This window comes from Musca domestica, unplaced genomic scaffold, assembly GCF_030504385.1.
Source record: "Musca domestica strain aabys unplaced genomic scaffold, Musca_domestica.polishedcontigs.V.1.1 35, whole genome shotgun sequence".
Classification (NCBI taxonomy): domain Eukaryota; kingdom Metazoa; phylum Arthropoda; class Insecta; order Diptera; family Muscidae; genus Musca; species Musca domestica.
The window spans coordinates 4,295,057-4,321,433 of record NW_026712315.1 but is presented as its reverse complement, the minus strand read 5'-3'; the positions used below and the strand labels follow the sequence as shown (position 1 = coordinate 4,321,433).

Here is a 26,377-nt window from a genome sequence, read left to right as displayed (position 1 = left end):
CTCCATTCTAAATTTCGTGAAGATCGGGCCATAATCGCGATCTGTAGAGTGATTACAAATTAACATGGACAGACGGACGGACGGACATACATAGCTAGATCGACTCAGCTCGGCGAGATAGGAAGATCCATATATACTTTCCTATGTGGGAAACTAATATTTCGAGGTGTTCCATAAATTTTGGCCCAATCTAACTTATAATACCCCCAACACATAGCGTTGTAGGGTATAAATACCCTAAGTAAGGACTAATCGGTTATGTGTCTATGGGAATAACTCGATTTGTAGATGAATATAGACAAAAATAAACATCCGCAGGATATTTTTTCCTTTGTGAAAAAAACATCCTTAAAAATGCTCCTCACATCATTTGGGTTTTCTCAATAAGAAAAAAATCGTTCTCTTCTCTTGGAAACAACTTCCTACAGAAAAAATGTCCATCATGCCCTCAGGATTTGTTTCTTAAAAAAATCCGTCTTAATATCCTGATGAATTATTTTCCAAAAAAAGTGGTCCTCACTTCATGTGGAGAAATCAAAGCGGGAACAACTCTATTTTGGTAAAAACTCTTCGATTTTTACGCATTATTTCTAGAGGTAGTTATTTTTACCAGTGATTCCGGAAAACTATTTTTGTCTTGGGAAACGGACCCGGGACCCCAGATTTTTGACCCGAAAGTTCGGGTTCAAGAGGGACTCAGAAAAGGTATTAGCACAAATTTCTAACATTTTGGAAAGGTAAGAGCGTCAGCTTTGATTTGACTTCAATTTTGTTGACCCCCATAATGGGCTCTTTTTTTGACTTCTTGGGGGTTTTACGAAAAATCCGGGTCCAAAATACAGGGTTGCCCATATTCGACGGACCTTTGGGCCCTTTGGACCCATTCCAATCGAAGAGTCTTGTCCGCAGGCAACATTCTTTGCGTCAATTGAATTTTGTACGGGAACAAATGCAAATCAATGCGAATAATCCGTTGTAAAGTGGACCGAGCCATGCCCAACTGCTGAGAACGGCGTTTTTGGGATGTTCTTGGGGACCTCTCAACACTGGCTCGATATTCTCGGCCGATCGCCTTGGTCGACTTTTATATGGCCTCTTCGGATTAGAAAGAGGCTTACCAGTCGAAATTTTTTCGTGTAAACGCTTAATGGTGTTCTTAGAAAGCGCACTTCTCACATTTTTTAATGTTTTAAAAGCACGTTGAGTTCTCACAATTGACTTCTCTTTCTTGAATGTAAATTTCAGAGCGCTCGCGTGGCGTGTATTGGTTCATGGTAAAAATCTGCTTGGACTGACGCTTCAAACGCGGTATGTCATTAAGCGATGTGACATCTCTGTCAAAAGTTATGGCATTGCCAGATGGGTCCGTCGAATATGGGCAACCCTGTAACGATAATTTGACTATAACATTCGAACAGATTTGACCACTTGTTGTTGTTGCATTTCTGTAAGCTTTCCAACGATACCTATATTGTCTACATCGGGTAAGTGGATCCAGGTCTAGACCCGGTTTTCAAATCGAACATTCGGGTCAAAAATCTGGGATCTCGGATCCACCCCTCAAGAAAAAAATAGTTTCCCGGCATCAGGATAAAAATACCTACCTCTGGGAATTTTTTGAAAAAAATCGATGATTTCTTAATAAATTAGAGTTAAGCCAAAGTATCCGATTCGGTCCAAACTTGGTACATTGTAATATTGTTATCAAACTTAGATCGAGTTCGGAGATGGACAATATCGGTCCCCTCTTTCTGGTACCTCCCCCACAAAATGTCAACATTATCAAAGAAAATAATTTACTGAACTGAAAGAGAAAATAATAATTCGATTTTGCTCCAACTTTGCAAATCCTAATATTCGCATCAGTGCTGGTCAGGTGTGAAAATGGATAATATCTGTCCACTGCATCGAGTATCCTATACTCTCCCACCAAATGTGTCAACATTTTAATTAATTAAAACTCTTATAAAATGTGAAAAAAATTCCGATAGTCTTCCAATTTCACATATCTCAATATTTATACCAACACAAGATCTGGTGTGAGGATAGTAGATAACGGTCCACTTCTTCTAATACCTCCCCCACAAAGGGGTCAACATTTTAAATAAACATGAAGCTTATAAACCGGCAAAATGAGCACCCAATTATTTTCAAACTTGACACGTGTAAATACTTTTATCAACACAAGACCCGGTGTGAAAATGGAATATGCCAGACCACTTCTTCTAGTACCTTCCGCACAAAGGTTCAAAGTTTTGATTAACGAAAAAATACGATTATAAAATGCGAAATATGTAAATAAGAATTTCATTAAAGATGTTTATCAAAAAAAAAAAAACCAAAAACGTTTTTTATTCGACATATAAATAACATTGGTGGGTTGTTATAACCCTTCCCATCCCTGCAATGATGGCCATATCAAAATTTGTATTTTATTTTACAACATTTATGGGCTTTTTATTTGAAAACCAGCGATACTAACGCACTGATAACAATGTACTCCGATTTAGGCCCTGAGTTTCATAGCGAATTGACAGCAGCAGCAGGCGGCGATGATGATGACGAAGACCCAACAACTGGTAGTGGTATCAGTTGCTCCATTCCGTCATGTTTATCTTTCAGGCATTTCAAGAAATTCCCAATTTCCCCATTCATAAGCGACGAACACTCAGTGAAATTAGCCCTATCATAGATATCTATTCTCAGATCCTCCTTAAAGGGATACACCTTCAAATCATGAATATTCTCCGAGCGCAATTCATAATCGTTTAATTTTTTTGGAATTTTGAAAATGCTTTGGATTCCGCCAAGTAGGAGGCATAGAGCTGGGGTTCCACATTACGTCGGTTATAGATGTCCGTACACACGGCCGGTAAATGGATGAACAGTTTTTCTATGTCTTCCATATCAAAGTCACAGGTGGTTGGATCCATTGCCAAGTCACAGCGAATGGCGCCCAACGTAAAGATCATCTGTTGTAGGGAATTGAAGGAATTTTTTTTAAACAATTTTTTTTTATTGAATTGCTGACTAACTCCCTCATCAGCAGAAGGGGAAAGCGTAATCTTGACATATTCCGACGGCTGTTCGGTATGTTTGCGGATTCAACGAACGATAAGCACTGAATGCTATATCTGAGGTGGGGAATTTTCAGGTTGTCAATTGTTGTGTTTTTATCTTTTTTGCAGTTTATTTGGTAGATATGGCTAAGCTGGGTGGTACTTGAAAAATATACTCCAAATGCGGTTAAGCTTGGTGTTCGGAAATTTCATAAAAAAATGTTTTTAAAAGAAATCAGCGTTTATTTGGTCCTTGGAAGAATATCCTTTAAAAATCCATCTTTATTTGGCCCCTTAAAAATTTTTTTGAAAAAGAATCTACTTTCATTTGGTCCTTAAAAATATACTCTTGAAAAAAATTCCACTTTTATTTAGTCTTTGGAAAAATATCCTTAAAAAAGAATCAAAGTTTTTTAGGTCCTTGAAAAAATATTCTTAAAAATTAATCTACTTTAATTTGGTTCTTGAAAAATATTCTTAAAAAAATCCACATATGTTTGGTCCTTGAAAAAAAAAAGAAATTGAATCCATGTTTATTTGGTCCTTCAAAAAATATTCCTCAAAAATCAATGCATATTTCGTCCTTTGAAAAAAAAATATTTTTCCACTTTTATTTGATCCTTGAAAAAAATCCCTAAAAATTTACATTTATTTGGCCCCTAAAAAATATTTTTCAAAAAGGATCTACTTTTATTTGGTCCTTCAAAAAATATTCCTTAAACATCCACGCATATTTCGTCCTTTAAAACAAATATTTTTTCACTTTTATTTGGTCCTTGAAAAAAAAATACCTAAAAATTTACGTTTCCAGGATCCACTTTTATTTGGCCCTTAAAAAATGTTTTAAAAAAATCCGAATTTTGTTGGCTCTTGAAAAAAAAAAAACATTATTGACATAAAAGTCACTTTTATTTAGTCCTTGATAAAATATTCCTTAAAAAGTCCACGTTTATTTGGTCCTTGAAGAAATTTTCTTTAAAAAGAATTCACTTTTATTTGGTCCTTCAAAAAATATTTTTGAAATAAAATCTACTTTTATTTGGTCCTTAAAAATATTCCTTAAAAATCCATGTTTATTTGGTCCTTGAACAAAATAATCTTAAAATAAAATCCGCATTTATATGTTGCTTGAAAAAAATTAATTCACAAAAATAACTCTTCCCAAGAATTAAATGGGATTTCAATATTTTTGGCCGAGGCCCAAACCAATCTAAAAACCTTTGGGTATTGCCAACCTTTTGCTGTAGTCATGGCCTGGCCATTATAGTTTCGTTAAGCTCAGACATAAAAACATTAAAGAGGAATATAACTCTGTTATACCTAGGTATGTGGTTTAAAACAGATAGAATGACCAGTTATAAATGGAATTAAAATAATTTTAAAAAGTACCGACAGATGTATAACCTCAGCTATATTTTTCATATTTTGACTTCTGTTATGAATTTTCAAACTCTTGACCCTCTATGGACATTTGTATCCAATTTATGGGAAATCATGAATTCCATATTCATCTCAGGATTCTGGTTGTGAGACATATATTTAGATATAGCAAGTTGTAAAGAATCGCTGAGTTGCTTTGCAATTTGTGACAGTTGAAAGTATTGCAAATTGAGTCCCTTTGTGGATGAGGTACCAGAAGGGGTTCGCAGATATATAGCATCTTCACAACAGATCTTGTGGTATCATAAATGTTTGTCTGTGTGAAATTTAATGGTACCTCTCGATATTCTGTATTTTGATGATATTAGCGAATTTATTCACCGGAATTATTTCAAATTTGATATTTGAAGATCGTAATGGATACTTCAGCCTAAGACAGGAAATTGTCTGTGCATGTCCACGTATTCGTACAGCCCCCATATAACGGTACCTCCCGATATTCGGTATTTTGATGATTTTATCTACAGTATTACCGATTTTTTTTAAGTTTCGCATTTGATTACTGTATTGGCTTATGACAAATGTTACCTATGCAGGTCCATGTCGTTGGTATTTTTAAGAGAATTTTTAACGGATTTTATTGTTTTTGAGAACAGCTAAAAGCGTTCCAAATGGTGGAGGGTATTCAAAGTTCGGCCCGGCCGAGCTTACAGTTTTTTTAGTTGTTATATTTACAGAATACACTAACACCCCTTGTTCCCATTGCTTCTCAAATATTTATTTTTTGTAATGTAAACAGGAAAAAAAACTGACAAAAAGTGAATACAAATAAAAGCCACAGACCTCTTGGGTGGGTAATAGTAACAAATCCGCTTTGTTTATCTCAGCATGAATATTTCTCTTATTGGATTTTTGATAATGGCTACAATGCTTGCCATGGGTCAGGGCCAATGTCCCGGAAGACCTGGTAAGTTTTGGTTTTACGATGTCGTTAATTTTGTAGTCGAAATAAAATTGGGGCCTCTTTGTAATTTGTAGCTGCTCCTGCTTGTAATCTTCCTCGCGACAATGGTTACGGTGGCATTGGCTGCATGTCGCAGCTCATGTGGTGGCATGATCGTACCTCGGATAACTGTCGATCCTTCTGGTATGCAGGTTGTATCGGTAATCGTAATCGCTGGTGTACGAGGCGGCAATGTGAAATGAACTGTCGACGGCGTGGTTTAAATCTATTTATTCCTTAAGTTGCGTAATTGGAATAACAAAAAATAAAAAAAAATAAATAAAATAAATATAAAAAATATTTTGAACCAAAAAATTGAATATTAGAAATACCGCACATAAGAAGAATTTTTTAAAAATACTTTCAACTTGTTTCTAAGCTGGACCAAGAAATGGGGGCTAGTTTTTTCCTATAAAGAATTTCCCAAAAAATGACGATATATAATTTTTTCTCGTAGAAAATATAATTCTGGTCTATAGAAATAACTAGATTTTAAGAAAGATCCCTTAAAAAATCGTCGTCACATCCTTAGGATTTTTTCAATAAATGAATCATACTCTTCTTTTTCTCTTGGCAATAACTTTCTATAGAAAAAAATCCCATCATGCCCTCAGAATTTGCTTCTAAAAACATCAGTCTTAATATCCTGAAGACTTATTTTCAAAAAGAAAAAAATATGGTTTTCACTTCATGCACAGAAATCAAATCGGGAACAGCTCTAATTTAGTAAGAACTCTTCGATTTTTTCGCAATTTTTTTCCAGAGGTAGGTATTTTTACCCTGATTCCTGGAAACTATGTTTTTTTCTTGGGTGACGGACCCGGGACGCAGATTTTTGACCCGAAAGTCCGGGTTCAAGAGGGACCCAGAAAAAGAAAAGCATTTTGGCATCAATTTCGTTGACCCATAAATTGTTTTTTTTTCGACTTCTTGGGGGTTTTACAAAAAATCCGGGTCTAAAAAAATTTTGATTATAACGTCCGAACCTATTCAAGCCCCATCATGTGAGAACTTGTTGTTGTTGTATTTCTACATTTACATCGGGTAGATGGATTCGGGTCTAGACCCGGTCTTAAACACGGACTCTCGGGTCAAAAATCTGGGTTCCAGGGTCCGTCCCCCAAGAATAAAATAGTTTCGTAGAACAAGGGTCAAAAAATTGCAAAAAAAAATTGCAAAAAAAAAAAACGAATAGTTCTTACTTGCAGTTGTTCTCGATTTGACTTCTGTAACGAAACAATTGAACAGTTTTTACTAAACTAGAGTTACGCCGATTTAGTACATCGTAATATTATTATCAAACTTAGATCGAGTTCGGAAATGGACAATATCGGTCCACTCCTTCTAGTACATCTCCCTTAAAAGGTCGAAATTAATAAAAATGTTTTACTGCGCAAAAAGAGACAGGATAATCCGATTTTTCTCCAACTTTGCAAACCCTAATATTTGCTAAGTCAGGTGGGAAAATGAACAATATCGGTCCACTCCATCACGTACCTTCCCCACAAAGGGGTCAACATTTTGAATAATTTTAACTTTTGTAAAATGTTAAGAGTCCTATTATTTTCAAATTTCACATTTCCCAATGCATCCCAATACAAGATCTGGTGTGAAGATAGTAGATATCGGTCCACTCCTTCTGGTACCTCCCCCAAAAAAGATTCTAAATTTTGAATAACCATGAAGCTCATAAAAGGCGAAATGAGCACCCAATTATTTTCAAACTTGGCACATGTCAATACTTTTTTCAAAACAAGACCGGGTGTGAAGATGGAAAATGCCGGACCGGATCATAAAATGCGAAATATATAAATGTAAAAAAATTAAAAAATGAAAAAAAAAAAAAAAATCCAAATTTTTTTTATTTGACATTTAAATAAGACTGGCAGGTTGTAATAACCCTTCCCATCCCTGCAATGATGGATTTGCATTTTATTTTACAACATTTATGAGCTTTTTATTTGGAAACCAGCGATACTACCGCACTGATAACAATGTACTCCAATTTAAGCCCTGAATCTCTGAGTCTCATAGCGAATTGACAGCAGCAGCAGGCGACGATGATGATGACAAAGAACCAACAACTGGTAGTGGTAGCAGTTGCTCCATTCCGTCATGTTTATCTTTCAGGCATTCCAAGAAATTCCCAATTTCCCCATTCATAAGCGACGAACACTTTGTGAAATTAGCCCTATCATAAATGTATATTCTCAGATTCTTCTCAAAAGAGATACACCTCAGGTTCCTGAATATTCTTCGAGCGCAATGAATAATCGTTTAACTGTTTTTGGAATTTTGCAAATGCTTTCGATTCCGCCAAATAGGAGGCATAGAGCTCGGGTTCCACATTACGTTTTTTATAGATGTCCGTACACACGGCCGGTAAATGGACGAGCAGTTGTTCTATGTCTTCCATCAAAGTCACAGGTGGTTGGATCCATTGCCAAGTCACAGCGAATGGCGCCCAACGTAAAGGTCAGCTGTTGTAGGGAGTTGAAGGATTTTTGAACAAAATTTTTTCATTGAATTGCTGACTAACTCACTCACTAGCAGAAGGGGGAAATGTAATCTTGACATATTCTGACGGTTGTTCGGTGTGTTTGCGGATTCAACGAACGATAAATACTGAATACAATATCTGAGGTGGCTCAATTTTCAAGCTGTCAATTGTTGTGTTTTTATTATTTTTTGCAGATATGTGTATGAAAAAAATGGTACTCCAAACGTGGTTGAGCTTGTTGGTAGGAAATTTCATGAAAAAATGTTTAAAAAAAGAACTCTGAAACTTCAGAACATATTCCTTAAAAGGAATAAAAATATTCCTTAAAAAGGACACTCTTATTTGATCCTTAAAAAAATTTTCCTTAAAAACCACTTCTATTTGGTCCTTGAAAAAATATTCCTTGAATAGAATCCACTTTTAGGTCGTCCTTGTATAAATATTTTTTAAAAAATACACGTTTATTTGGTCCTTGAAAAATATTCATTGAAAAATCCAATTCCTCGACGAAATATTCGTGCAAAAGAATCAACTTTTATTTGGTCCTTGAAAAAAACTTCTTAAAATAATCACATTTATTTGGTCCTTGAAAATATTCTTTAAAAAAATCAAATATTCTTGAAAAAGAATCCACTTTTATTTGGTCCTTGAAAAAATTATGCTTAAAAATTTAAATTTATTTAGTATTGGAAGAAATATTTTTGAAGAAGAATACACTTTTATTTGGTCCTTGAAAAAGAATCCTCTTTTATGTGTTCCTTAAAGAAATATTCTTTAGAAAATAATCCACTTTTATTTGAAGAAGAAATATTGTTGAAAAGAAATCCACATTTGGTTTGTCCTTGAAAAAAATTGAAAATTAATTTGCTTTTATTTCGTCCTTGCTTCTCTTAAATTTTTCGTTTTTAGGTACTTGAAAAATATTCTTGAAAAATAATTCATTTTTATTTTGCCCTTTAAAAAATAGCCTTGTAATAGAACAGTGTTGGCATATTTGTTCGGGATACCTTAGTATTTTGTTGTTGCAATATAGTCAGGCTTAATCCCATTTTTGTCGTTTTTATAAAAACAAGGTTTGTTTATTGTTGAAATAAAATCAGCGTTTATTTGTTCCTTGTAAAATTGTTTTTTTACAAAAATAACCCTTCCCAAGATTTAAATGTGATTCCAATATATTTAGCCAAGACGCAAACCAATGTAACAATCTTGGGGTATTGCCAATCTATTGTAGTAGCCATTAAAGTTTCGTTAAGTTCAGACATAAAGACATTAAAAAATATTAGTTTCTTAGATTTGCAACAGATGGCGCTGCTACATTAAATTCTTTTCATCAATCAATTTTGCCCCCTGGAAATTCTCATTCCTGGGACATGTTTATAAATATGGCATTTCTATGTTTATACCCTACACCACATAGTGTCAAGGGTATTGTGCATTTGTGCATTTGTTTGTAACATGAAGAAGGAAGCGAGATAGACCCATAGTTACTTTTGGGGATCTGCATAAAATCTTCTTCAGAGTCGATTCATGCATGTTAGTCCGTCTGTGCGTCCATATTCATGAGAACAAAATGCAGGTCACATTTATTATCCGATTGAGATGAAATTTTCCAAACAATATTTGTTTGATCCATGTACGAACCCCATTTAAATTGGTTATAATCGGATCAGATTTAGATAAAGCTCCCATATATCTTCAAACAATTTCAGGTTAATTGTGCACCAAAGGGCTAATATAAGTCCAAAAGTCCTGAATTTTGGTATATCCGACCGAATTCAGTCTAAAAGCTAATACATCGGATTCGGAGAAAATCGATTCAGATACCCTATATATATGTTTCAACCGATTTGTGGTTTTAAGTCCCTCACACGTATAGTATGCCCTCCATAACAATAATAATTGGTAGCAGATGTCAGATACAGCTCTGAAATAAGTGTTTAAAATTTTGTCAAGATCGGTTCAGATTTGGATATAGCTCCCACACATATCCTTATCCGATATCGTGTTTATTGTGCACGAAATGGCTAATATCTGCCCAAATTAACCGAATTTTGGCACTTTCGACGGAATTCAATCCAGAAGCAGGTTCTGCAAATCTTGGTGTATAGCTATAGGTTACATCCGATTTGGTGTTAAAGATGCAGCTCGAATATACCTCGGCCAAATATATACAGGGTGAGAAAAAAACTGCAACAAAGTCAAACGCCATAATTTTTACATTTTTATACCCTCCACCATAGTATGGAGGGTATATTAAGTTTGTCATTCCGTTTGTAACAAATCGAAATATCCATTTTAGAACCACAAAGTATATATATTCTTTACCAGCATAGAATTCTATGTCGATTTAGCGATGTCCGTCCATCCGTCTGTGGAAATCATTCTAGCTTCCGAACGAATTGAAGTAGATTGATAAACTTTTACTCAAATGTGTGTTATGTCTGCAGGAGTTTTGGTATTGAAAATGGACCATGTAGGTTCACGTTTTGGTATATCGCTACCTCCGGATATTCGGTTCTCTGTAGATTTTAGCGACATTATACACCGGAACTGTTTCAAATTTGGTGTTTGAAGTTTGCAATTTTCAACGGATTGGTATCCGGAGATTTTGGTGGCCATTGTGCGCTGGAAACGAAGCGAGGAACCTCATTTTGTAACCATTCTTGGGAGGTGCGTGCTTAGTGCGAAGGTGCTGAATTCTGTGGGTATGTCTCAGGTCTGCGGCCAAAATGTGCTCAAGGCTTTAATACACCCTCCAGAATATTTTCGCGATAATATTCGGCATTTATTCTGATGTCACGGTCGATTAATACGAGCGGAGAGCGACTATCAGCTGTTATGGCCGCCCACACCATCACCATGGCCGGCGCTTGAGTTCTGGTGGCCAACCGAAGGTGCAAATTTTAAGCTGCCCTCTTTGGCATGTAAACACGATCATTTTGTTTGTTTACAAACTGCTGGACAACGAATGTTTTCCCATCAGAAACAGAGAAAACCAACTTCGGCAGTTCACCACTTTTGGCCAAGCGAAGCAACTCTTAAGCTCTTTTGAGTCTATTTTCTTTCTGTTGCGGTGTAAGTTCTTGCACTTTTTGGAATTTCAATGGCTTTACCCCCAGCTCGATTTTCAATATTTGCCGAATGGATTATTGCGATATGTTCATCTCACGAGCCATTTTTGGGCCACTGCGGCGCGGGTTTCGATCAAGTCGCTTCTTTATTTTTCGAACCATTTCTGCTGATGTTGCAGGTTTCTTCCATCCACTTCCTTGACATATGTCAGGCTACGCTACCAGTATCACGTTATCGGTAACGAGCGATGTTACGAGACACAAAAAATGTATTCACATTTAAATGCTGGAGTGCCCTAACGATAGCCAATTGCGATTTTCCAGCCCAGTATAAAGAAATCGCACTATCACGCTTGAATTCCATCACGAATTACTTTTTTTCTGGAAAATTCTCACCAAAATGCTTTTGTACGCTTGTAAACAATGTAATGTGCTCACACTGGAATGATTTCAATAGCTGTCGGACGAGTGGCTTAGAAGTGACAGCAGTCTGAAGTTGCTTGCAGTTTTTCATCTCACCCTGTACAGCAATGTGTTCATAGTTGGTATGATCTACTTCAGATAAATACATTATGGTGTAGTCGCCCCGTCCAACTTTTGACCTTTCCTTACCGATTGAGTTGGGAGTTTTGGACTATTTTTCCCTTTCACTCCATTTAAAAAATTGAAAAACCAAAATTGAATTGTAATTCTTTTTTTTTAATATTTTAATTTTATTTACAGATTTCAAAATAATTAAATATATACAACAAGAACAAAAAATTAATGCCATGTTCAGATGATCCATCCATCCATCATCGATGAAGTCTATAGGAGAGCTAGTGTGAATTGTTAGCATTTTTTGTCTAGTCTTGTAATCTTATAAATTGACGTCTATACAGGGTTGCCCATATTCGACGGACCTTTGGCCCCTTTGGGCCCATTCCAATCAACGAGGTTTGTCCGCAGGCAACATTCTTTGCGTCAATTGAAGTTTGTACGGGAACAAATGCCAATCAATGCGAATAATTCGTTGTAAAGTGGACCGAGCCATGCCCAACTGCTGAGAACGGCTTTTTTGGGATGTTCTTGGGGACCTCTCAACACTGGCTCGTACGGCATCGATATTCTCGTCCGATCGCCTTGGTCGACTTTTATATGGCCTCTTCGGCTTAGAAAGAGCCTTACCAGTCGAAAATGTTTCGTATAAACGCTTAATGGTGTTCTTAGAAGGCGCACTTCTCACATTTTATTTCCCCCAATTGACTTCTTCCGTTGAATGTAAATTTCAACTATTTCAGAGCGCTCGCGTGGCGTGTATTGGTTCATGGTAAAAATCTGCTTGGACTGACGCTTCAAACGCGGTATGTCATTAAGCGATGTGACATCTCTGTCAAAAGTTATGGCGTTGCCAGATGGGTCCGTCGAATATGGGCAACCCTGTATATATTTTTTTTTATTATTTTTTAAATTTAATTATTTATTTCTTTAATTAAATTTCAACATTGAATGTCTTCTTTCAAATTTTCAAACATTGCATTAAATAATTTTTTTGTTTTTTAATTATTTGGTGTACAATTTATTTTCCCTTTAATTAACCCACCCCCCCCCCTGATTTTGGATCATTTTTTCATTTCATGCTCCCACTACAGCATCCAGGTGTCATTGGCATCCATCCACTGAGTATCGCATTTACCCTTCATCACATTCATGGGTATGCGCGTCTCTCTGTGTATGTGTGTGTGTGTGTGGGGACAACTTATGCTGATGTCTTCCTGTCCATTGCTAATTATGTGGACCAGCATAGAGAGGGTCACATAATTTCAATGCGAATCGATTTGAATAGCCTTTCATGTGGAAAATTAAACCCAGTCTGTGCGTGTACTGGTCGAGGGCTGTAGCGAGCAGCGCCCGCCACCACCAGGGACACGTTGCTAGGGACGCAGGCCAATGAAATACTCTTCAGTTCTGAAATACAAAAAGAAAAAGCGGAGAGTTACACAAAAAATAAAATCGGAAACAATTATTTTGAAATGATGTTTCATAAAAAAATAATTTGAAAAAAATTGCACCCGAAATATTATTTTTTTAAAAAAATATTTAAAAATTAACAAATAAAATATATCCGTAATGGTTATTTTGAAATATTTAACAAAAAAAACTCTCTAAACCTAATTAGTATTATAAAAATATTCATTATACTCCAAAATATATTGAAAAAGAGTTTATTAAAAAATATTTCTTTTTTTAAGGTACTCTAAACTAATATTTGAAAATAAATCAACGGGCTTCAATATTTTTGAATAAACATATATATATATATATATATATATATATATATATATATATATATATATATATATATATATATATATAAACATATATATTTATATATATATATATATATATATATATGTATATATATTTATTTAGAGTTGTTTATTCAAAAAAATTATCGATTTAGTGATGTTCGTCCGTCTGTCCGTCTGTGGAAATCACTCAAGCTTCCGAACGAATTAAAGAAGATTGATAAAATTTTGCTCAAATGTATGTTATGTCTGCAGGGCTTTTGGTATTGAAAATGGTTCACGATGTAGGTCCACGTTTTGGTATAGCCCCCATATAACGGTACCTCCCGTTATTCGGTATTTTGATGATTTTAGCGACATTATTCACCGGAATTGTTTCAAATTTGGTATTTGAAGTTCATAATGGATACTACAGCATAAGACAGAAAATTGTCTGTGCAGGTCTACGTCTTCGTATAGCCCCCATATAACGGTACCTCCTGATATTCAGAATTTTGATGATTTTAGCGAATTTATTTACCGGAATTGCTTCAAATTTGGTATTTGAAGTTCATAATGGATACAGCATAAGACAGAAAATTGTTTGTGCAGGTAGGGTAAGTGTGCCTAAGTTCGGCATGTCCCAGTAGTCGGCACTTTTTATTTTTAAGCCCAAATAAATGAAACTATTATAACTAAATGTATGTTGTTTAGTTCAAATATATTGTCAGCTATCTTTGTGTACAATCTCCCTAAGAAAAGATGATTTATTCTAATAAAAATTAAATTTTTGTCTGTGAAGGTCCTCAACAATCCATATTCTTAAGAAAAGCACAATAAAGACGTCGAATCAGTTTAACTAAACAAAAATATTATATTTTAATGAATTAATGTATTATTATTATTAATTATTCTTACAAAAAAATTGGTATGCCGACTGTTGGAACATGCGATACCGACAATTAGCAAGTGGTGCCGACTACCGGCAAAAAATCATTGTTTTAAAAAAACTACAAATTTATGAAATTTAATAAAAAGTTATTATAACTTTATTTATTATTGCAAAAACTATACAAAATTTCGAATCTGAATAAATTAACTTTGTAATAATTGAAAAGTTCCACTCAGAATGGTAAGCGATTGATAACGCGAAAATCCTAAAAGTGCCGACTACTGGTACACTTACCCTATACGTCTTCGTATAGGAACCCATATAACGGTACCTCTCGATATTCGGTATTTTGATGATTTTAGCGAAGTTATTCACCGGAATTGTTTCAGATTTGGTATTTGAAGTTCATAATGGATACTACAGCCTATGACAGAAAATTGTCTGTGCAGGTCTACGTCTTCATATAACCCCCATATAACGATACCTCCCAATATTCGGTATTTTGATGATTTTATCGAATTTATTCACCGGAATTCTTTTAAATTTGGTATTTGAAGTTCGTAATGAGGATTACAGTCTGTGACAGAAAATTGTCTATGCAGGTCCAGGTTTTCGTATAAGCCCTATATGTCAGTACCTCCTTATATTCGGTATTTTGACGATTTCAAGTACAATACTCACCGAAATTGTTTGAGATGTCGTATTTCAAGTTCGTAATGGAAGCTAAATATTATCTATGCAGGTCTAGGTCTTCGAACTTAACCTACTGGAAAAATAACCTGGAAAAATAAACATGGGTGCAAAATTTTAGCCTTCTATCTCAATTCGTTCGAAAGATATTGTGATTACAACAGACAGGCGGACATGGCTATATCGACTTAGAATTTTACGCTGATCAAGAATATATATACTTTGTTGGGTCTGACATGAGTATTTCGAGGAGTTACAAACGGAATGACAAAGTTAATATACCCTCCATAGTATGGTGGAGGGTATAAAAATAAGTAAATGATAATTAAAAAAAAATCCGATGATTAGCTTGGTGGTCTTTGGAATAAATGTTTCTTTATTTGGTTTTTGAAAAAATATCCTTTGAAAAATCCAGGTTGATTTATACTTAAAAATATTTTTATTTTTAAAACCCAATTTATAGTTTTTTTTTTTTAAATTTATTCATTAAAAAAATGACGTTGGTTTGGTGCTCGAAAAATGTTCCCTCAAAGAAACATCATTTTAAAGAACTTTTATAATCCAGCTATGGACATCTTATCAAAAAAAAAAAAAAAATAAATAAATAAATAAATAAATAAAAATATTTTAAAACTTATATTTTACAAAACTTGTGTATATCGTATACATGCATTTATTTACAAAATTATTCTATAAAAAAAAACAAATTAACTTAAAGTAACATATCGGGGTATTAACACAGATGCGATCAATAATAATGACACGTGTAGGGTGGCGTTATAGGAAAAAAATCATTCAAAATGTCCCGTCGATAGGGGACTGGTGGAGGTCAATCTAAAAGAAAAAAAAAGTGGAAAAGAAATTACAAATAACATAAAATAAGATTTTATAAAAAAGGAGCGAAAGATGGGAAGTGAAAAGAAAAGTACAGGGTGAGATAAAAAATACTTCAAAAAAGTCAAACGCTATCAATTTTTTTTCGGAAATAGCATCAAATTTTAGAATAAGTTTAGATTTGGTCGAATTGGTCACCTTTGGCAGGAATTAGGGCCTTCAAACGGCCAATGAAACCGTCACACGCTGCCCAAATGTTGCTCTGCGGTATTTTTGCCCATTTCCGGCGAATCACTTGCTTGAGGTGATCGACACTTTGGTATCTTTTAGTGCCAACCTTGCTTTCCAAAATACTCCAGACACAATAGTCCGCTTGCGGAGTGCGATGGTGCTGAGTCCAGTTGGAATTGGATGTCCAAGGTCTGCGGCCAAAATGTTTGCGAGCCCAAGGCTTTAATTCACCTTCCAGAATATTTTCGCGATAATATTCGGCATTTATTCTGATGCCAAAATCTATGGATACCAATCCGTTGGACTATTGTGATGGGAGTATTTTGGAAAGCAAGGTTGGCACTAAAAAAAACCAAAGTGTCGATCACCTCAAGCAAGCGCTTCGCCGGAAATAAACCAAAATACTGCAGAGTAACTTTCGGGCAGCGTGTGACGGTTTCATTGGCCGTTCGAAGGCCACAATTCGTGCCAAATGTGACCAATTCGAACAAATCTAAACTTATTCTAAAATTTGATGCTATTTCCGACATTTTTTGCTTTCACTTAATAAAATTAAAAAAATAAAATAAAAATTATGGCATTTGATCCGATTATGGCAGATGATCCGTGTTGTTCCATAGACTTGTAACAAGGTTATGACTTTGATAGCAATTAATTATCTCAAAAAAAAAAAAAAAAATACTAAATAAATAAAATAAAATAAATAAATAAAATCCACATTTGTTGGCCCAATGCTCATTAAAAAATTATTTGGAAAATCTCCACTTCTGTTATTCTGATGGTATTTGAAGAAATTCTTAAAAAAATTACAATTTTTTTACTTAATTTTCTTTTAAAAATTAACAAAACCTCCTGCTAAATCGGATTACAGCAACACAAATCCCCACCCGCCATGTCAAGTCTAATGGAATCTGTAAATATGATTTTTCTTTCTCTCTCATCTGCTGGAGGATTTTCAACATTGTCACACCACACCACGCATAGAGTAGTAGTTGGTGTTGCGGATTTTGTTTAATTTTGCTGCACTTTTTTTTCTTTTTGTTAATGGTTAACTAACAACAAGTACAAGAATATCGCATAAATATTTTATAAAGTAAGCATGCGGCGGGTATGGCAATGTGTGCACACACATAGATATTTGCTTGTCTGTATCCAGACCAGATGAAGGCAGAATGGAATATAATAACGTGTTGATTTTTTTAATGCATTTTGACAAGTAGATGAAAAAAAAAAAAGAAAATTAAACAAAAGTATGAGACCGTAAAAAATTTCCTTGCTGAGTTCCTTAGATCAGGATTTGTATCTCTATTCCAAAAATGGTGGCAAAAGGACCCTGCCCTCCATAATCATGATTTCCTTTAAATACTATCAAAAATGTCTCGCCTCTTTTGTATTCCTTTATAGAATCCTGCCTTTATGCTACACAGTGATCACCACAAAACACGTCCTCGTCTCTCGCAAAACTATAACTAAAAGTTTTATAGTTATATATAAGTTGTCCAGGTTTTCATGCCGCGCTTTTCTGGGTGATTTAAATCAAAGTGAAACTTAAATATGATACAAGAGAGGAAAGCTCTGGAATGGATGTAAATTCAATTATACAGGAGGAGATGAAAAAATTGTAACCAACTTTAGGCTGCTGTCATTTCTAGGCCACTCGTCCGACAGCTGTAAAAATTATTCCAGTGACAGCTCATTATATTGTTGACAAGCGTACAAAAGCATTTTGGTGAGAATTTTCCACAAAAAAAGTTATTCGTGATGAAATTCAAGCGTGATAGTGCGATTTCTTTATATTTGGCTGTAAAACCACAAGTGGCTATCGTTAGGGCACTCCAGCATTTAAATGTGAATGAATATTTTGTGTCTCGTAACATCGCTCTTTACCGTGATACTGTTAGCGCAGCCCGACATATGTCAAGGAAGTGGACGGAAGAAAACAGCAACATCAACAGAAATGGTTCGAAAAGTAAGAAAGCTATTTGATCGAAACCCAAGAGCCAAAATGGCTCGTGATCTGAAAATATCGCAATATTCCATTCAACAAATATTGAAAAATAAGCTCGGGGTAAAGCCATTGAAATTCCAAGAAGTGCAAGAACATACACCGAAGGAACTTACACAGAAAGAAAATAGACTCAAAAGACCTAACTTGGCCGAAAGTGGTGAAGTGGCGAATTTGGTTTTCTCCGATGGGAAAACATTCGTTGTCCAGCAGTTTGTAAACAAGCAAAATGATCGTGTTTACTTGCCAAAGAGGTCAGCTGATAATGTGCACCCTCGGTTGTCTACCAGAACTCAAACGCCGGCCATTGTGATGGTATGGGCCGCCATTACAGCCGATGGTCGCTCTCCGCTCGTATAAATCGACCGTGGCATAATAATAAATGACGAATATTATCGCGAAAATATTCTGGAGGGTGTATTAAAGTCTTGGGCACGCAAACATTTTGGCCGCAGACCTAGGACATTCCAACAGGACTCAGCACCATCGCACTCTGCACGCGCCACCCAAGAATGGTTACAAAATGAGGTTCCTCGCTTCATTTCCAGTGCACAATGGCCACCAAAATCTTCGGATACCAATCCGTTGGACAATTATGTCTGGAGTATTTTGGAAAAAAAATCCAGGTTTAATGGTCTCTGAGTCCTTGAAAAATATTTTTTTAAAAAACGCACATTTAATGGCCTCTGAGTCCTTGAAAAATATGGTTTTAAAAAATGCACGTTTAATGGCCTCTGAGTCCTTGAAAACTATTTTTTAAAAAATCGTTATTTAATGGCCTCTGAGTCCTTGAAAAATATTTTTTAAAAAATTCAAGTTTAATGGCCTCTGAGTCCTTGAAAAATATTTTTTAAATAATCAACATTTAATGACCTCTGAGTCCTTTAAAAATATTTTTTTTTAAAAAAATCCACGTTTAATGGCCTCTGATTCCTTTAAAAATATTTTTAAAAAATCCACTTTTAATGGCCTCTTAGTCCTTGAAAAATATTTTTTTTATGAAAATCGACGCTTAATGGCCTCTGAGTCCTTAAAAAACATTTTGTAAAAAATCCACGTTTAATAGCCTCTAAGCCCTTGAAAAATAACCTTTAAATTTCCATGTTTAATGTCCTCTGATACCTCGAACATTTTTCTTAAAAAAATCCACGATTAATAGCCTCTGAGTCCTAGAAAAATATCCTGTAAGTTTCAACGTTTAATGGTCTCTGATACCTTGAACATTTTCTTTAAAAATTCACTTTTTATGGCTTCTGAGTCCTTGAAACATATTTTTTAAAAAATCAACGTTTAATGGCCTCTGAGTGTTTTAGTCGCAAGTACCTTGGAAAAGTATTCTAAAAAATATTTAAATCACATTTGGTTGTCTGTAGGTTCTTGAAAAATAATTCTTTAAAAAAACCCACTTCTTTGTTTTTTTGTATTGTTTTTTTCCATTGTCTGTGTAACAACTACTCAAGAAGTGGAATGTAATTTTTTCTTTTGTTTCGAATGAGGGTCCCTGCTCAGACACTGCATCGATGTGAGAGTGTGTGTGTTTGTTAGGGTGGGTGTACAGCAGAGTTAGTTAGTTAGTACAAGTGATTAATTAAACAATACATAACAACTACGAAAAGGAAAATTCCAACGTCGACGAAGGAAAATGGAAACTCAACTTGCAACATGCAGGACGTCGTGCAACGTGCCGCAGAGCTGTTTAAAGTGCAAATTTATTGCTGAGCAAATTATGAGTGAATGAAAATGAAATGAAGCCACGGGTAATGAACGAAAGATGGACAATGCGGAGCAGTGACTAAATTAGCAATAAAAAGAACAGTTTTGTAAAGTTGGTATTTTTCCACATCTCTTCTTCGACATCATTATTTGTTTCTTTTTTTTAAGGAGAGAAGAGATTAAATTTGAATACTTTTTCCTGGCAATGCTGATGAAGATGATGTTGCACTACTTTCCTCATGGCGTTGCTGTTGTCTACTTACCGTGAACTCTCCGTTCGGGACCTCTGTGAATAGTCTTTGGATAAACGACTCCTGTTCAAAAACGAAAAAAAGAGGGGAAAGAGAGAGGGAAGCACACAAATAAATGAGTGATTTGCTGTCAGTGTTGAAATTTAAAAGCGTTTTTTAAGGAGACATCATTTTTCTATGTAGGGTATTGGATTGTTACAGGGTTAGTAGAACATAGAAACAGTGTTGCAATTAAAAAGGATTACAGAACTGAAATATATTGAAAACAAAATACTCCCAAAAACGTTTGGTCCTGAAAAAATCTACGTTTGGTCCTTGAAAAAGTATTCTTTAAAAAATCCACGTTTGAACATTGAAAATGTAAATTTTGTTTGGTCCACGTTTGATCCTTGAAAAAATATTCTTAAAAAAATCCTAGTTTGGTACTGAAAAAATTTACGTTTGGTCCTTGAAAAAATATTCTTTAAAAAATCCACGTTTGGTCCAACAAAAATCTACGTTTGGTCCTTGAAAAAATATTCTTTAAAAAATTCACGTTTGGTCCTGAAAAAATCTACGTTTGGTCCTTGAAAATATATTCTTCAAAAAATCCACGTTTGGTCCTAAAAAAATTTACGTTTGGTCCTTGAAAAAATTTTCTTTAAAAAATCCACGTTTGGTCCTGAAAAATCTACGTTTGGTCCTAGAAAAAATATTCTTTAAAAAATCCAAGTTTGGTACTGAAAAAAATTACGTATGGTCCTTAAAAAAATATTCTTTAAAAAATCCACGTTTGGTCCTTAAAAAAATCTACGTTTGGCCCTTGAAAAAATATTCTTAAATAAATCCACGTTTGTTCCTGAAAAAATCTACGTTTGGTCCTTGAAAAAATATTCTTTAAAAAATCCACGTTTGGTCCTTGAAAAAATATTCTTAAAAAAATCCTAGTTTGGTACTGAAAAAATTTACGTTGGTCCTTGAAAAAATATTCTTTAAAAAATCCTAGTTTGGTACTGAAAAAATTTACGTTGGTCCTTGAAAAAATATTCTTTAAAAAATCCACATTTGGTCCTGAAAAATCTACGTTTGATCCTTGAAAAAATATTCTTCAAAAAATCCACGTTTGGTCCTGAAAAAATTTACGTTTGGTCCTTGAAAAAATATTCTTTCAAAAATCCACGTTTGTTCCTGAAAAAATCTACGTTTGGTCCTTGAAAAAATATTCTTTAAAAAATCCACGTTTGGTCCTGAAAAAATCTACGTTTGGTCCTTGAAAAAATATTCTTTCAAAAATCCAAATTTGGTCCTGAAAAAATTTACGATTGGTCCTTGAAAAAATATTCTTTAAAAAATCCACGTTTGGTCCTGAAAAATCTACGTTTGGTCCTAGAAAAAATATTCTTTCAAAAATCCATGTTTGGTACTGAAAAAAATTACGTTTGGTCCTTGAAAAAATATTCTTTAAAAAAATCCTCGTTTGGTCCTGAAAAATCTATGTTTGGTCCTTAAAAAAATATTCTTTAAAAAAATCACGTTTGGTTCTGAAAAAATCTACATTTGGTCCTTGAAAAAATATTCTTTTAAAATCCACGTTTGGTCCTGAAAAAATCTACGTTTGGTCAATAAAAAAATAAAAAATCCACGTTTGATCCTTTATTCTTTAAAAATCCACGTTTGATCCTTTATTCTTTAAAAATCCACGTTTGGTAATGAAAAAATCAACGTTTGGTCCTTAAAAATTTATTTTTTAAAAAATCCACGTTTGGTCCTGAAAAAGATACGTTTGGTCCTTAATAAAATATTCTTTAAAAAATCCAGGTTTGGTCCTTAAAAAATCTACGTTTGGTCATTAAAAAAAAAACACGTTTGGTCCTTGAAAAAATATTCTTTAAAAAATCCACGTTTGTTCCTGAAAAAATCTACGATTGTTTCTTAAAAAAATATTAAAAAAAATTAGGTTCGGTCCTGAAAAAAATTATGTTTTGTCCTTAAAAAAATCTGCAAAAAATCCTCGTTTGGTCCAGAGGAAATCGACGTTGGATCCTCAAAAATTATTCTTTAAAAAATTAACGTTTGGTCCTTGAAAAAATATTTTGCAAAAAATCCACGTTTGGTCCTTGAAAAAATATCCTATTCGATTCGTCCTTAAAAAAGTCAAAGTTTGGTCTTAAAAAAATATTTTTAAATATGTTACCTTGGGTCCTACAAATCCCTCAAATGAAAACTGGCAATAATTTTGATTAGTTAAGGCAACAATGAAATTGCATTTTGGGAAAACAACAACAAAAATGTTAGTTTATAATTTAGTTCTTGTTGTTGTCTCGAAAACAACAACAATAGGCTTACAAAAACAACGACATAAAACACAAACTAATTACCATGTTTGGAAAAAAAAGCTAACGCATAACACAAGAATGTCTCTGGAAATTTTCAGAGACAACTTTCAGGGGTGGAGGGGAGGTCGATTACAATTGTGATGGGGTCGGGGGGCAAAGGGCAGAGCATTTGTTCATGTGTGTGTGTTTGAGTGTGCGGCAAGGACAATATTACCTGCGATTCCTCTGTGAACTGCCATGGCTCAAATTGCGACGGTCGCGCCACCTGTTGAAACGATGCCTCAGCGTTTGGCGTACTTCCGAATTGAGGAAACAAAAGAAAAGCGACACAAAAAAGCCCTGCAATGAAAAACCATAACAAATTAGAATTTTGATTATTTTTTGTTTCCGTTTTATTTGGTTCAAAATCTCCACTCACTTGTGTGCTAATTAAAAACGCCCGTGCATTATCAAAAACATTGGCGCTAATGCCCTTCTCGGGACCGACCAACACCAGCAGATAGGTAATGCCGAACAGAGGAATGAGGACCAGCAATGCCTTCGATGCCTTGTGGTACTGTCGCGTCTCCAAGGTATTGGCCGAGCGTAGTTTTGTGATCAACACCTGCAACAGCCGCACATCACGAACAGAAGGGAAAAAATAGAAATCAAGATAAAAAATTAAAAAAAAGGATGTCATCGGCATGTTTTGCTTGAATGCTGTTCGGTAATGATAAACAAGCAAGAAAACGAAACAGGAAATTTCCTAGGTGGCAGGAGCTGCTTTCAATATCCGGCATGTAACCGACCGGCTAAAGAATGCTGTTCAGGTGTAACTTAAAATGTGGCAACAATATGTGTCGAGCTGATAGTGTCAATGTGAAAGGCAGTGTTGTGAAATGTTGTAGCCGATAGCGGAAGTGAGAAAATATATTTTTAAAAAAATTTAAGTTTATTTGTCTACAGATCCTTGAAAAAAACATTCTTTAAAAAATCCACGTTTATTTGTTCAAAGGTTCTTAAAATATTTTTTTAAAAATCCGCGTTTATTTTTCTGAAGGTCTTTGAAAAAATATTCTTTAAAAAATCCACGTTTATTGATCCTTGAAAAAATATTCTTTAAAAAATCCACGTTTATTGATCCTTGAAAAAATATTCTTTAAAAAATCCGCGTTTATTGATCCTTGAAAAAATATTCTTTAAAAAATCTACGTTTATTAAAATGTTCTTTAAAAAATCCACGTTTATTGATCCTTGAAAAAATATTCTTTAAAAAATCCACGTTTATTGATCCTTGCAAAAATTTTCTTTAAAAAATCCGCATTTATTGATCCTTGAAAAAATATTCTTTAAAAAATCCACGTTTATTGATCCTTGCAAAAATTTTCTTTAAAAAATCCGCATTTATTGATCGTTGAAAAAATATTCTTTAAAAAATCCACGATTATTTGTTCAAAGGTTCTTAAAATATTTTTAAAGATCCGCGTTTATTTTTCTGAAGGTCCTTGAAAAAATATTCTTTAAAAAATCCGCGTTTATTGATCCTTGAAAAAATATTCTTTAAAAAATCCACGTTTATTAAAATATTCTTTAAAAAATCCACGTTTATTAAAATATTCTTTAAAAAATCCACGTTTATTAAAATATTCTTTAAAAAATCCACGTTTATTAAAATATTCTTTAAAAAATCCACGTTTATTAAAATATCCTTTAAAAAATCCACGTTATTAAATATTCTTTAAAAATCCACGTTTATTAAAATATTCTTTAAAAAATCCACGTTTATTAAAATATTCTTTAAAAATCCACGTTTATTAAAATATTCTTTAAAAAATCCACGTTTATTAAAATATTCTTTAAAAAATCCACGTTTATTAAAATATTCTTTAAAAAATCCACGTTTATTAAAATATTCTTAAAAAATCCACGTTTATTAAAATATTCTTTAAAAAATCCACGTTTATTAAAATATTCTTTAAAAAAATCCACGTTTATTAAAATATTCTTTAAAAAATCCACGTTTATTAAAATATTCTTTAAAAAATCCACGTTTATTAAAATATTCTTTAAAAAATCCACGTTTATTAAAATATTCTTTAAAAAATCCACGTTTATTAAAATATTCTTTAAAAAATCCACGTTATTAAATATTCTTTAAAAAATCCACGTTTATTAAAATATTCTTTAAAAAATCCACGTTATTAAATATTCTTTAAAAATCCACGTTTATTGGTTCTTGAAAAAATATTCTTTAAAAAATCCACGTTTATTGGTTCTTGAAAATATTCTTTAAAAAAATCCACGTTTATTAAAATATTCTTTAAAAAATCCACGTTTATTAAAAATTCTTTAAAAAATCCACGTTTATTAAAATATTCTTTAAAAAAAATCCACGTTGTATTGATCCTTGCAAAAATATTCTTTAAAAAATCCGCGTTATTGATCCGTTGAAAAAATATTCTTTAAAAAATCCACGTTTATTGGTTCTTGAAAAAATATTCTTTAAAAAATCCACGTTTATTGGTTCTTGAAAAATATTCTTTAAAAAATCCACGTTTATTGGTTCTTGAAAAAATATTCTTTAAAAAAATCCACGTTTATTGGTTCTTGAAAAAATATTCTTTAAAAAATCCACGTTTATTGGTTCTTGAAAAAATATTCTTTAAAAAAATCCACGTTATTGGTTCTTGAAAAAATATTCTTTAAAAAATCCACGTTTATTGGGTTCTTGAAAAATATTCTTTAAAAAATCCACGTTTATTGGTTCTTGAAAAAATATTCTTTAAAAAATCCACGTTTATTGGTTCTTGAAAAAATATTCTTAAAAAATCCACGTTTATTGGTTCTTGAAAAATATTCTTTAAAAAATCCACGTTTATTGGTTCTTGAAAAATATTCTTTAAAAAATCCACGTTTATTGGTTCTTGAAAAAATATTCTTTAAAAAATCCACGTTTATTGGTTCTTGAAAAAATATTCTTTAAAAAAATCCACGTTTATTGGTTCTTGAAAAAATATTCTTTAAAAAATCCACGTTTATTGGTTCTTGAAAAATATTCTTTAAAAAATCCACGTTTATTGGTTCTTGAAAAAATATTCTTTAAAAAATCCACGTTTATTGGTTCTTGAAAAAATATTCTTTAAAAAAATCCACGTTTATTGGTTCTTGAAAAAATATTCTTTAAAAATCCACGTTTATTGGTTCTTGAAAAAATATTCTTTAAAAAATCCACGTTTATTGGTTCTTGAAAAAATATTCTTTAAAAAATCCACGTTTATTGGTTCTTGAAAAAATATTCTTTAAAAAAATCCACGTTTATTGGTTCTTGAAAAAATATTCTTTAAAAAATCCACGTTTATTGGTTCTTGAAAAAATATTCTTTAAAAAATCCACGTTTATTGGTTCTTGAAAAAATATTCTTTAAAAATCCACGTTTATTGGTTCTTGAAAAAATATTCTTTAAAAAATCCACGTTTATTGGTTCTTGAAAAAATATTCTTTAAAAAATCCACGTTTATTGGTTCTTGAAAAAATATTCTTTAAAAAATCCACGTTTATTGGTTCTTGAAAAAATATTCTTTAAAAAATCCACGTTATGTTCTTGAAAAATATTCTTAAAAATACACGTGGTTCTTGAAAAAATATTCTTTAAAAATCCACGTTTATTGGTTCTTGAAAAAATATTCTTTAAAAAATCCACGTTTATTGGTTCTTGAAAAAATATTCTTTAAAAAATCCACGTTTATTGGTTCTTGAAAAATATTCTTTAAAAAATCCACGTTTATTGGTTCTTGAAAAAATATTCTTTAAAAAATCCACGTTATTGGTTCTTGAAAAAATATTCTTTAAAAAATCCACGTTTATCTTTAAAAATCCACGTTTATTGGTTCTTGAAAAAATATTCTTTAAAAATCCACGTTTATTGGTTCTTGAAAAAATATTCTTTAAAAAATCCACGTTTATTGGTTCTTGAAAAAATATTCTTTAAAAAAATCCACGTTTATTGGTTCTTGAAAAAATATTCTTTAAAAAATCCACGTTTATTGGTTCTTGAAAAAATATTCTTTAAAAAATCCACGTTTATTGGTTCTTGAAAAAATATTCTTTAAAAAATCCACGTTTATTGGTTCTTGAAAAATATTCTTTAAAAATCCACGTTATTGGTTCTTGAAAAAATATTCTTTAAA

At 33.1% G+C, this 26,377-nt stretch overlaps 1 protein-coding gene across 6 annotated transcripts in view; it reads right to left on the bottom strand.

Annotated features, from left to right (window-relative positions):
• Positions 1–12,599: 12,599 nt before the first annotated feature.
• The window catches only part of LOC101892073 (diuretic hormone receptor), a 129,941-nt gene continuing 116,163 nt past the window's right edge, over positions 12,600–26,377 (bottom strand). For 4 of the 6 annotated variants that reach the window (XM_059125800.1, XM_059125803.1, XM_059125802.1 and 1 more), the window contains 4 exons: positions 22,630–22,815; positions 22,426–22,550; positions 19,909–19,959; positions 15,480–15,696 (listed from right to left, as the gene is read on the bottom strand). In XM_059125800.1, coding sequence (XP_058981783.1) covers positions 15,654–15,696; positions 19,909–19,959; positions 22,426–22,550; positions 22,630–22,815 — 405 coding nt within the window. In that variant the 3' untranslated portion in view covers positions 15,480–15,653. Of the gene's footprint in view, positions 12,961–15,479; positions 15,697–19,908; positions 19,960–22,425; positions 22,551–22,629; positions 22,816–26,377 lie in introns of those variants that run through there. The other 2 variants (XM_059125804.1, XM_059125805.1) reach the window with 2 other exon arrangements.